The sequence below is a fragment of the Rhopilema esculentum genome, chromosome 20, assembly GCF_057945365.1.
Source record: "Rhopilema esculentum isolate cy_ngs chromosome 20, ASM5794536v1, whole genome shotgun sequence".
NCBI classification, from domain to species: Eukaryota; Metazoa; Cnidaria; class Scyphozoa; order Rhizostomeae; family Rhizostomatidae; genus Rhopilema; species Rhopilema esculentum.
Genome location: NC_142834.1, coordinates 3292501 through 3305793, shown reverse-complemented (window position 1 = coordinate 3305793; position 13293 = coordinate 3292501). Strand labels below are relative to the sequence as shown.

At 38.2% G+C, this 13293-nt stretch overlaps 1 protein-coding gene across 1 annotated transcript in view; it reads right to left on the bottom strand.

Annotated features, from left to right (window-relative positions):
- Nucleotides 1–8767: 8767 nt before the first annotated feature.
- Nucleotides 8768–13293, bottom strand: part of LOC135687421 (uncharacterized) — an 11818-nt gene continuing 7292 nt past the window's right edge. Inside the window, exons 8-10 of the mRNA XM_065203972.2 lie at nucleotides 12293–12453; nucleotides 11224–11302; nucleotides 8768–10709 (exon numbers count right to left, since the gene is read on the bottom strand). Coding sequence (XP_065060044.2) covers nucleotides 10486–10709; nucleotides 11224–11302; nucleotides 12293–12453 — 464 coding nt within the window. The 3' untranslated portion in view covers nucleotides 8768–10485. The remainder of the gene's footprint in view (nucleotides 10710–11223; nucleotides 11303–12292; nucleotides 12454–13293) is intronic.

Here is a 13293-nt window from a genome sequence, read left to right as displayed (position 1 = left end):
TTCTGATACCAGAAGAATTATTCACTTTTGTTAAGATGCAACTAAATAGAAACCGGAACACATTACAATGGCCAATTCTCTATAAAAAGCCAGTATATAGGCAACAAGATCAATATGTTAAATGTATTGAACTTATAATTTGTGACTGCTTCTCGGTAGGTTCTTTACTAAAATAAAGAACTGCTGGCAATTTTTGTGTAATTTTTACAAAGAATCAAAGCGAAGACACAAGCCGGTAAGGTCAACAAGCATATGGCTCGGTCAGGCAAACACAATTATTTGCGAGACTTCACAGCACATGGAAACGAAACGCCCACAATATTTTTTCAAAAAAAAATGCCGAACGCAAAGAAAAATATATAATGTTGTGTCCGTAAGATTACAGAAAGTGATCCATAAATGATATCATATAAATAACCATGTAAAAATTCGATATTTTGCAGAATTCAACAGATATCGTTAGATCATATTTAATCCTAGAAAACCACAAATGCCCTTTCGATACGAAGGTATTGATAAACTCGTGAATTTCTAGCTAGCTGCTTTGGATACGAATTCTGCTACCACCTGCTTCACAACTAGTGCTTCAATCTGTATACACGTGTAAGCAAGCACTTGATATGAAAGGCAATACTGAAACACGGAAAAGTTGGGAAACTTCCAATAACAAAGAAATAGTTGCTTTAGAAAGTATAAAGAAACTGGATCACAGACATAAATAATTTACAGTTTTATACGACAGCAATAAAAAATACATCCAGGCTATTTGCTAGACCGGACCGACAGTAACTTCAGTGTGAGGGACTGGCGCAGATAAAAACCCTGTCTAGTGTCAAAAGAACCTTGTGCTACTAAGTACAGAACATTGAAGAACAAAATAATAATAACATCAACATCGTCGAGAAATTAACTCGTAAAAAGACACAAAGCTTAACTGACACAAATAAACAAACTGATGACAGAGATATTGTGAACTTATTCTTGGAAAATACACCCATTACACTTTCATCTTAGCTATACTTCAAGTCCAGAAAACCGTTTCTCGGCATTTCTCACGCAGGCTATGAAATTGAATAAAATAAGGAACTTGCTAAAACTTAGATGGTAAGGAGCCAGCGAGAGAGGACAAAATTACTCATAAACTTTCGCTAATTACTTAAATGAACTAACTATACCTCTAATAGACGCAGTTAACAATAATCATAATGTAGGTGATAGCAATCTAGCTGCCTTTTCAAATTTATTGGCAAACTTGGTTGAATCTTAGAGCAAGAATCAAATGATATCACAGATTGGCTTGAAAAGAACCAAATGATTGCAAATCTGGCCAATTTCACGCTGTATTGGTTACAAAGAGAAAACGTTTTGTGAAAGGTGAACAAACTGAGCCTTGATCCCAAACATTTCGTATAGCAGAACTCGAGGAGATATGATCATAGCATACATCATTTGCAACATTTGCATAATCATATATAAGAGTGTATATTCCAACGAGGAGATCAATCCTTTGAACACCAAAAGAGGGAATAAGCTTTGTTTGGTCCACAAAAGTGCCAATTTTTCTTAAACTACCATCGATTGGTAACAATTCCTTGCGATTTGAAAGTCAGATTGAACTGGTCATCACAAAATGGTTCTTTCCTGTCAATTCTCGTTTGTATACAGTACTAGGAAAGCCCTTCCATCCATTCAACAGGGTTGCGTTCCTACCACCCAAAAGAGTCCTGTTGTTTAAAATTTACGTGCCAGTTTGATTATGGCTACGTAGGACACATAACGCAAGGATTGGGTGATAAGATAAAACAACATGTTTCTTCCAACAAAATAAACAAAACAGCCCCTCAAAGAGAACAGCCTCTTCGATCTTGAAGGTCTGAAACACAGCAAAAAACAGTGACTCTGCCATCAGACGACATGTCTCACATAATTGGCAGCTCGGTCATCTAGTAGTTTTGGAATCTATCTACATACAAACGAAAAAGCCTCCATTGTGTAGAAAGAAGGAGTTCATTTTCTTCCTTGGACTCCAGTGGTAATCTTTCTATAGACACGCGGTACTGATTGGTCAACTATACCGGTCATGTGCTTGTGTTTTTCTGATTGGCCTATTTCGATCCATAACTAGGTATATATTTTCCATTGTGTTCTTTCGGACCCTTGTTCTAACGTTTTATACTCTGAGGAGTGTCAGGCGAAAAGCTTTAAGTAGTATGCTGTAGAATATCTGCTTGTTTCAAAGCCGTTATCATTATTTTTATGGGCCAGGGCAATGGAATATTTTGCAAAAGCGGGTTGACGTACTTTCGGCCACCTGACAAAGTTCGCATCAATCAAGTTACCAAGATATAACTACACACTAACAGCTTTAATACGAAAAATGAGTACAAATGTTTACATAAAAGCCCTCACAGCATGAACACACAGTCATATCTCTTAATAATGAATTATTCATGATCTCTTCGTCGACTTATTGAGCTTAAATTGAAGCTTTCGAGCCGATCTGCTGGCTAACAACGACATATGTTCCCATACACAGAAAGATGTTTCCAGTGAGGCAAGATTTAAAAACATCTGCGTTATATTTCGAGGATCCGGACATCCGGACATTGTTACGTTTACAACTTAAATATTTTTTGGGACTATTTGAACCAATCCCCTTCTCGACACTCAAAATGCTTTCTCGATCACATAAAGTTGCAAAGGTTTGTGAAATTGAAAACGTCAGTAAACAAACTACTTTAAGCAAAGCTGAAAAAAGGTACAAGCTAGAAAAACACATATATTTAGAGTTGAAGTCGTAGACATTAAAACTAATTTCGATATTAAAAATATATAGCCTTTGATACTTAGCAGAGCACCTTCAAATAAAGGACACCTTCCATCCAACGAGCAAAAGTTTTTGCTACCTTTAAACGGACTTTTAGCATGATCACAAACGTGTCCATATAAGAACATTCACTGCAGCTTTTTTTTCTAGGTGAGGTGTTTATCTTGAAATACTTTGTTTATAAAATGCTAACAAAGTAGCATTGGTAAATATGATTGTGATAAATAAAAAACAAATTTCCGCATTTCTGTAGCTTACAAAATTTTCAATTCAAAACCTTGTGTGCTAACAAAAATTTTCGTAACTTTAAAAATTCATAAGATGCACAATATTTTTTCGCGACAAAGGATAACAATAACATTGTTGATATGAAAATCGACTTAAAAATAGAATCGACGGCAATAATTGATTTATTTTTTTGCTATCATAACAAGCTAAGTCAAAAAGAAGAGAAAGGCTATTACAAAAACATAAGCAGAAAATTTATTCAATTGCTGAAGATTAGTCAAATCAAGAGGCTTCTACAAAAAGCTATTAAGTTTAAAAAAAGTTTGTATGTATGTGGCCTGCTTTTCAAATCTTTCATGTTGCTATTTTGCCTAAAATAGTTTTACGTTCACAAAGTTGTTATCGTTTCAGCATCTAATGGTTTAGAAGAAAAGACAGTATTTGCTATTTTTAAGGCTTACAGTTTTTGCTATTTTTTGCCATTTTCCAAAAACACCAATGCAGTTGCAATGGGGTTGAGCAAAAATATTTACTCGCTCTTAATGGCCAAAAACCTCAAGGAACCGACTTTCAAGGAGCTGATTTCTAGAATCATTGTAAAAAACCTTATAGTTTACAATATATATCTCAAAAGAAAAAATTAAGGACGGACTGAGTTAACATTTGAGCTAAAGAGGAGAAGGAGGAGAGCTGGTGCGCAGAGGGTGCTCAGGGGGGGGGGGGCAGCAAACAATTACTTTCGACAAAAGGATGACGAACAGACTTCAGTTTCTTCTGAAAACAGGAAAGATGAGGCATCCATTCCCTCCCCCTGCAACCCTGATAGAGGTTAGGCACTGCAGGTTTTATAAGTTAAAATTCGAAGATTTTTGGCATGCAACGTTGCAGAGGTGTTTCGGTAGGGACGTTTTCTGTATCTATCGAAAGGTATTGCTCTTGTAAACTATGCAGATCTTACATTAATCTTCGTCTGTCCTAAATAACTATTGTATATAATGACTTGCACCTTTCGAAGTAGCTGTCTGTTGTTCTTTAAGTGCTGTATGTCCTAACCTATCAGCAGTGTACCTACAAGGGCGTCGGAAGCCAGCTTTGGCCTTGGGATAAAACCCGAGGTAGTTACCAGCAAAGAAGTTTACATTTATTTTGAAGTTCACTTGGGTCCCTTTCACGATTCCCTCAGCCCTTCGGTGGCCGAGCCCTGGAGTTTTCCCCCTACCTACCCTGCCCTTCCGACGATTCAGCCCAATTCATTGCAAAAACAAGTGAGTCCGCAAAGCAGATGACGTATCGAGAGGTGGTGGCATTCATACAGCAGCAATTATTTAGGTAAACAATTTCTTATCCTGAATTAATTGCCGGTTTTGTTGACTATAAAGACACCAGAAGCTCACTGAATTGGGCAGGCCATATACAACCCACCATACCTGAATCGCAGCAAGTGCTATTTTCATGGCATTAACTTATTCAATAGCTCAAAAGGTAAATGTTTTATGTTGATGAGCTCGTCATGCACTGTGACAGTTCCTAAAACTAGGGAACATGAATCAGTAACTACGTGCATAAATACATTAAAAAGAAAATGCACTGAGCCTCGAGTTTAACTTTTAAAACCTTCACACCTGCATTCAGCTGTGATAGAGCTTTAATTACGTAATGCTACACGACGTTCTACCCAGCCTATCGCTGGATACTTTATTGTTTTGGTTGCACCAACCCTATATTCAATACCGCAGCAATTTTGTTAAAGAAGCGCCTTATTGAAGCTAATATGGGATTAAAACACTGTTTATGGGCCTCCATTTACAGCTTTGGAAAACAGTGCTAGTCACATAGGGTTCCATCTTTACAGCAATTGTCAAGTTCTTCTCATCTCGTCACTAATTATTGAAACAATCGATGAAGCAAGGAGATTTAACAAACTCATAAAGAATAGATGATTCCTTGGTTACTGAGGATTCTACGGTAGTTAGTATCCAGGGATGTGGCAAACATGTTCTGATTTTGGGTCGGAATAACGAATTTTTAAGCAAGATGAATATACCTCAAGGTAGCAACTGATAAGATCAAATATTGGGACATCTCTTGCGCCAACCGGCCACCTCTAGATAGTACTTGTTAGTAATCGGGACGTTGAATGGTTGGACTTGCAGTTAGAGACAGTGACGTAGCTGCAGGGGGCACCGGGAAGGGGGGGGCTGCACCCCCTAAATGATAATTTTAACAACAACTTGCCTCCTCTGGCTGCAGTTTTTCCAAATGATATTTTGAAAATTTGGCATATTTATTATTCCATGAACTTCATTTAGTCCACATATACCTGTTTGTTAAACATGTGTTTTCTTCTTTTAAAATCTGCCCCCTCAGGTATCGTTCTTGCTCGAGTTTGCCCCCCCCCCCTAGCCGACATCTAGAGCTACTTGGTTGGTCAGAGATGTAGTGAAATTCAATGACAGAAGCAGGGTTTACAAAAATATGCAACATGTGCACGCCCTCTTATTTGATGCCAAGAAACTTATATATTCAAAATATTTCATCAGACACTCTAATTTAGGAAGATAATGCCTCTTCTGATACTTATTCGCATCACTCTCTGATTCTTATCGGATACCTATCATTTAGAAATATATATACTGTTAAACTTTCTTAAAGGACAGGTAGAACCCTCGAAAGTCTTACATAGGAAATTATTGGTGGCCTTCGACTCGATCAGGACAAACAATCTCAAAAGATTGGATCTAGATATTTCGTTTCGTAACTTAGATTACACGCATGTTTACATAGAATTATACTCTGGATCAGTACTCAGGCCCTTAATTTCCTTTAGAGCTTCTCCAGGACCCGCGCCACACGGGGGCAGGGGGCACATGGCCACCCCACTTCTACGCTAAATAAAAGATTAATGTCGACACAAATTATTCATTTAGACAAACCTTCAGATAACAACAAATACACCGAACCAAAGACCACAAGAAAAATAGCGTCAGCAAAATGTTTACCACAATTGGGGTTGGAGGGGTAAGGGGAAACTTTCTCTACATCATTGGCCCCCAAGTTTAAGATCAATGGCGCGGATCCTCTTCTTAAACACAAAATGCTAAGAAGCTCTTCTTCAGAAATACAAAAACGTAACGTAACATAAAGTATAACTAGAAAATCTAACCAGTCGCAAGGAGCTCTTTTTTCTATTATACATTATCAATGAGGCAAATCTTTCTACCTAATCGTCTTGAAGTACTAATTTTATCGCATTTTCAAAGGAATCGTTCTCGAGCAGTTTCATAAGGCTGAGGTGATCACAGCTATCGCTTCATAATGCTTTAATCATATCAGGGCTCGGTTTTTTTAAAGACGGTTTCTTAAAAAATATTTGTATTGTTTCGGAGCTGTGATACAGGCGGCTATAAATTATCCAGCTAGAAGCAAAACAATTTCGGGCACAAGCAAAAAACCAGCAGAACGTAAAGGAAAACTGTCTAAATTGGCCTGTGAATGTATCATCTTGCGAACATTTGTGAAGGGAAAGAGCAAACCTGGCTCAATATACGCTACACCAGTTCCTCTTAGCAAGAGCAAATTATCAGGTGTATCGATACAAACACTTATTTTTAGAGATTCGCTCATTTTTAGAGAAACCATCCTCAGGTTTCTGTGCATACAGTTAATCATGCATAATCCCGCTATTACGGATTTTGTAAAAAACCATGAAAAATGTTTGTTACAGCGGTACTTCGTTATAAATTGTTGCGTTGCGTTGTGGGTACCACAAGGTTCCCTTTTGGGTTCTACAACCACTTTTCCTTTAATGTTTATAACATCCCTTGTCTGTAGAACTCTTTTCGAGAAAAATTAATAAAATATTCAGTCTTTCAAAGCACGCCCTATAAGCAAGAGCTGTAGTGGGATGAGTGTCGGGAGACTCGTGGCAATATTAATCCCGAAGTGTTGCTAATCTTTACTTCGTTCTTTGTCCTTGAAAAGTTTTAATTGACAATCCCATTGCAACCCCTATTACAATAATATTTATACAAAGAGGGATGTTAACATTGGATGTAAACCCGTTAACACTGTTTTATCGTCGTAGTTTAATCAAGATAAAATAATAGAAGTCCCATTTTTCTATCTTGGTTAAATGTAACGAGACTTAGACTTTTTAACGGGACATCAACTAATGCAGTGCCAAGCATTTGACATTCTGGAATGCCGTGGAAATTTCCCCCAGAGCCAAGCTAAAATGATAAAGTAGGCCCTTAAACAAGTTCAAATACGCATACACAAGGAAGAAAGCATTTATATCTGTTGAATTCCGCTGCCACAGCCGCCTCTTTCCGTGAAGCTTGAAAAACCTTGCAGGGATTCCGCATAACAATGATAAAATGATCTCTTTGTTGTGCAAATAGAAGGTTTACACGCTCAAGAGCAGAGAACAAAACACCGACACACGATACTTTTGTTGTCGCTAATAAAATAGGTTGCGACTTATTCTTAAGTTGCCGCGTAAATAAACAGAGTTTTTATGCGGTTGGTTTATGGAGCAATTATAGCAAACAATGCGTAAACACTTGAAACAAAAAGCGAACTCGGACTTGATAAACTTGAACTACAAACAGTCGAGATATCATCAGAAACTATTTGCTGAGCAACAAAATACAAACAAAATATGATTGCAATAATACTTACAATAATTCGATAGCGATGAATATCTCCACTTGTTATGATTCGTTTATTCGCTTTTGACTCAGAATCGCTTCCATTATTATTATCATATGTAGAATTCGCTAATAAACTCGCAATTTTGTCTTTCCTTTCGCCTTCATCCCGCGTAACTTTGTCAATACGGGAACAGTTCGTGGAATGCTTGCCAAGCTGTTCGAAACGAGTAACATTTGAAAAGCCACTAAAACTATCTTCATTCTCCGTGAGATTCCCATCATACAGTAAACAAAATATCAAAATTAAGCAATAACGATGAAACGCCGACGACATCCTCCGCGATTAACTCAGCGTATGAACTCGGCGTAAGACTGGCTACAGAGCAACGCTGTACACATCGTACAGTTATATTAGAATCTTTTAATTGCTAGGTTAGTCACACGCCAAGACTTTGTGTTTTCCGTGACCGCAAAACATTCCACCACATGTTGCGGCTATCAAGATACACAGGAAGTGACTTGCTACTGCTGCTACTCCGCAGAGACATAACGAAGGCAGCCGCAGCTTGAGGTCCCCAAGTTATCGATTGAGAAATTGGGCAATATTGGGGACCAGTACACATTTGTCATATAAAGAAAGCCAGCATTAAAAAAATTCCAGCTCGGGCTCCCTAAAGGTCGGGGGTCCTTAGTTTTCGAACTTTAGTGCATTACGCCATTGCTCCTCCGTAGGGCACCGCTGATAACACTCTCGACGACCGATCAAAACAGGTAATCCGTATAAATGTTTACTCATTTCATATCACTCAAAAGCCTAGTAGACGCTTTTTTGATAGCCTAAACGAAAACATGCGGTATGATAGTTCTATATGGTTCCATTATCCACAGATAAGGGGCGAATGCGTTGTCTGAAACCCAGGGGCCATCAGCCAGAGCAAAATTAGCCTGTGCTCCAGACCCCCAACCTGAAAGGAAGAGGTCTGGAGAACAGGCTACAGTGAAATATGTTTAATGGTCTAAGGACTTGTTCTCCGAAAAAACAAAAGGACAACCAAGTCTCTCCAATAGCAAGTTATATTCCGTGAAATACATTTACAAGGAAATCGTAAACTCAAATATTTTTAGAGATCCTTTCACAGGCGCTCTCATCGAGCAAATTAAACTAACTAATACATTATGACTGGAATTTATAAACTGTATTTGCGAGAGGCTACACGCTGATAACAATGAAAGTCTTATATGATTTAAAGGGGATTCTCATAGTTTGAAACTGCTTGATTATAATTGCCGTACCTTTACCACAGTTTAAATTTACATTAATAACAGATGTTTGCATTCAAAGGAAAGACGAGCATGGCTCTACTCAAAGTTATGATAGTATAGTGTGTCAGAAGCCTTCGAGACCATTTCGCCTTATTTCAGAAGGGAGCAAATATTCACACATAATAAGTAAGTTATCATAAAATACTGAATTTCCTTCAAAATTATTCCTGTTCAGACAAACTTTTGATAGTTCGTGATAGTTTCTTATATAAAATGAGTGTAGACCATACAGTTTCGAATCTACAATTTCCCTCTCTTAAAATCGATGCAAAATCTCTGCAATGAAACTTTCGAGAACACAGGCACCGCATAGCAGGGGGGGCGGGGGGAGAAGGCTATAGCCACTTTTTGCAAAAAATGCCAAATGTTTAGTAATAAACTACCAGTAAAGCCTCTTTTTATACTGTTCTAGCCGCCCCTACCTCTTTTAGACCCTGGTACATTTAAAGCTTTCATTAAGTGTTAATACAAGCCATTCCTTTATTAATTAAAATTATATAATCATTTTCAGAACCCGAAGCCAAATGAAAAAGGATTTAATCATCACCTTCGAGCTACAGAAGGCTTGAGGAAGAACAAGATCGTTACACCACCAACAACGGCGAGTGATCATTTTGTGAAACTTTTTTCATCGAATGCTATAAATAATATAGGTACAGCAGTATGCCACAATTCGATGCACGTCAGTGACACGAAGCCCACGAGGCTAAGGAATCTTCTAAAGATATTATCACCAAATCACTCGCTTTCTACAAGACTCAAAACATGTATGATCTTGGCTCTACGTAGCTTCACATTTTAGAGCTGCGAATGGGATAAAAATACCTTCGAGTAGAACATTCTGGCTTTGCCTGAAGTACCAAGTAGGGCCTTTGCTAACATACTAACTAAAGGGGGCGATTGCCCCTCCAGCCCCAGTGACCGTTAATTGTTTAAAACGATGAGCTATTGTCCTCCTTTGTATGTAATCAAAGGCTTGCCCTCAAGCTGGTTTGCCAAAAGGCTATGGTATTGAGAATGTCTTTTTAACTTGTGGGTATCGACGTATACTTTTCAACCAGTAGGCTTTAATATTGACGATAACTACTGCACATATTTACATGATTTATGCTAACAAGGCGTTTATGCCAAAATCACCAATGTACAATGTGACTGTGGTTAATTAAAGTCAAAACCTAACAAGAATATTCCTTGATCTTTTAACTCCCTTTTAAAGTCGACAAGCTGGAGCATTGGGGACGTCAAAGGGGATATGAGTGGGGTACTTTTCCCCCACACAAACATGGTCCATATACTTTTTCTAGAAATTGATTAAAAAGCGTTGGGTAGATATAGATCATACTTTGCCTAAGGAAAATTCACGAAATACAAAGCACTGAAACGTGGCAAAAAGGGCGTGATATCACTGGTCACGCCCATCGCTGCAGTAGCTGGCGCCGCCACTGAACTGGAGAGTCAAAGTGTTCCATAGCAGTTTGCAATCTTGACGTCTCGATGTCTAGCTTTCAGCGGCATCCATCTGCCATTATTGTAATATGCAACTGAATTCGCGCTGCAGTTCCTGCCAATACTGAGTATTTCTGGTCCAGTAATGACAGGATCACCTTCAATGTACTCGTTGCCATAGGAAACACCATTGTAGCAGCATCGCCCATAGTTGATAAAGTATCGAAAATCACCTATCATAAATGAATTCCAATTGAAACAATGTGATCATAAACACAAAACACAAATATTTTACATTCTAATGATAATCGTGACGCACTGAGCTCGGCTGAGGTAACCCTTCAATAAGGGAACTCGTTGGCTAGGACAGTAGTTAGAGCACCCCCGGAGGGCCTAACCATTTACAAATGCACTACATAGAAAACATAAGTTTCAAAAATGCACAAACGTAAGAATCAGAGAGCTGGATGTATTGTGATCATAGATGTAGGATCCAGGGCAGAGAGGACATATGCCCCTCACTTTTTAGAAACAGAGGCAAAGTAGCTATTTGCAGCTCCATGAAGGTATCAATTTTTGCCTGCATTTGCCCCCCCCCACGTCTATGCCAGTAGTTGCAGCATCCAAACCCCCTTGCACCAAAAATTAAAAAAGTCTTTTGTTAAATGGGCAATTTGTTACATGACCATGAATTTCATGAGAAGCAGACAGAACTCGCCATGGGTTGAAAAAACTATGCTTTCAAACCTTGTCGCTCTATCACTCTTTTATAAAGTTTGCCATTCAAATCCGCAAATTTATACTCGAGTCCTGTGATGCTTATTTCCTACGAGAAAAAGGCTACGAGGTAATTTCTACGAACAACTATGGGAAAAGACGTTAGAGCCAGGACCCTAAAGAATTTCATGGCTCTATAGAAAATTTCCTACCTACATTGTGTCTACCTTAAATTGGACTTTAACGGTCTTGGGGTCAATATATGGCCTCAGGCTTGGAAAGACAATGAGACTAGCATGGACATGAAAATGGAGTCTCTGGTTGTGACGGAAGTCAAAAACAACGAGCGGATTAAAAGTGCAGATGGCAACTCTTTCAAAGTTTCAGATTGGTTGCCGCTAAATGTTATCAAAGTTATTAATTGCTGGTATTCAGGAGCATCTAGGCTTAAGTTCAGAGGAGGAGCAGATCTGTGCTGAGCAAGGGTCCTCTGATTCTAATTGGAGCAATACTTCAGCTATGCTTGAAACAGGAAGATGCAGAAAAAGGGCTTTTCTGTTCTGAATAGGAGCAAGATTTCAACATTTCCGGAAAAGGTGAAATTTATTAACGTCTTGTTTCATTACAAAAATTGCCGATTCAAAATATCTTCAGGTATTACCACATTCATTGTGAAAATAAATAAATGATTTCTCTTTCTGACGAGCAAACTCCTTCTGGCGTCATTATAAAAATGTCAACTTAATCAACTGCACTATATCACCTCACGGTGTCTGCATGATAGCTTTGAAACTCTTGTGTGAATTAGTCTAATAAATAGCACCCAAGCAAACAAGATTTTCTTAAAAATCGTTGCAAGACGTTTCCTCCTTTCTTTTTGTCGGAGTTTTAAGCGCAAAAATATGATTCATTGTTTCAAATTATTGACAATGCAAACGAATCTTGCATATGAAAAACAATTTTCAATCTTCTTCTTATCGCCTTTCCTTTACCGACAACTTGGTGTCTCGCAATTTTGTCAAAATAGTTGTCACTTGCGAGTAAAACCATAATCCTCGTTTCTGATAAAAACTTTTGCAATCATTATACATAAACAAACCTGGAACGTTGTAGAATATGTTAACAAAACTGTCTGCTCTCCGAACGAGCCACTTTTGCAAATACTCCGGCGAAGAAGTGTATCTGATCCATATTTCTGCCACAGCGATAACCCGATTGCAGCGAGAACAATGAGCAGACATAAATCCTGCCAAAAGCTTTCTAAAATACAACAAAAAGTATCAAGCGAAAATTTAAAATACAGGCCCCTTGCATAACGAGGTATCTAGGCCCCTTGCATATAGAGAATTGAAATGATGACGTGTTAAAAATCTATCTTTGGATTACTTTCTTCTGATTAATCGATAATAATACTGTATACCGTAAATCCTCGAATTGGCCCCCCTCGAAACCCCCCCTCAAATAAGCCCCCACCCTATAACTACAAATTTTCAAAAAGCCCCCCCTCGAATAAGCCCCCACTGCTACCATAAATTCTCGAATTGGACCCCTCCATTTGACGATTTTTGCCTTCTGAGGATACCTATGGCGTTTTATTGAACTACCACAACAAATTCATACTTTTGATAGTAATTAATTAAATGCTCATAAATAAATTCTTACTGAAATAAACGAGGTCTTTTAATAATGTCTTCTTAATATCTCCAATAATTTTATAAGCCCCCCCCCTCGTATAAGCCCCCCTCGAATCAGCCCCCATTAAAAAATATCAAAAATAAGTAAGCCCCCAGGGGGCTAATTCGAGGATTTACGGTAATTGCTTTGAACTTGCGAAGTACGTCACATCTTACCAATATGCCTGAGATATGGCCATATGAGTACAGGCTCCATCCCCATCAAATCACTATTATTCTAAACCTTATAAAGCAGGCCACAATAACAGTGGCTCGTTAGCAAATATTTAATTTTTCATTGGCCATCTCCCAAAAAATATTAAACATACTTGACTGATTTTGCGTACTTTCAGGCATTTTAGGTATCCTTTCTGCTCATGTGGTCAACATTTCAAAGTTCTAACGATATATTTTGATGAAAACATCA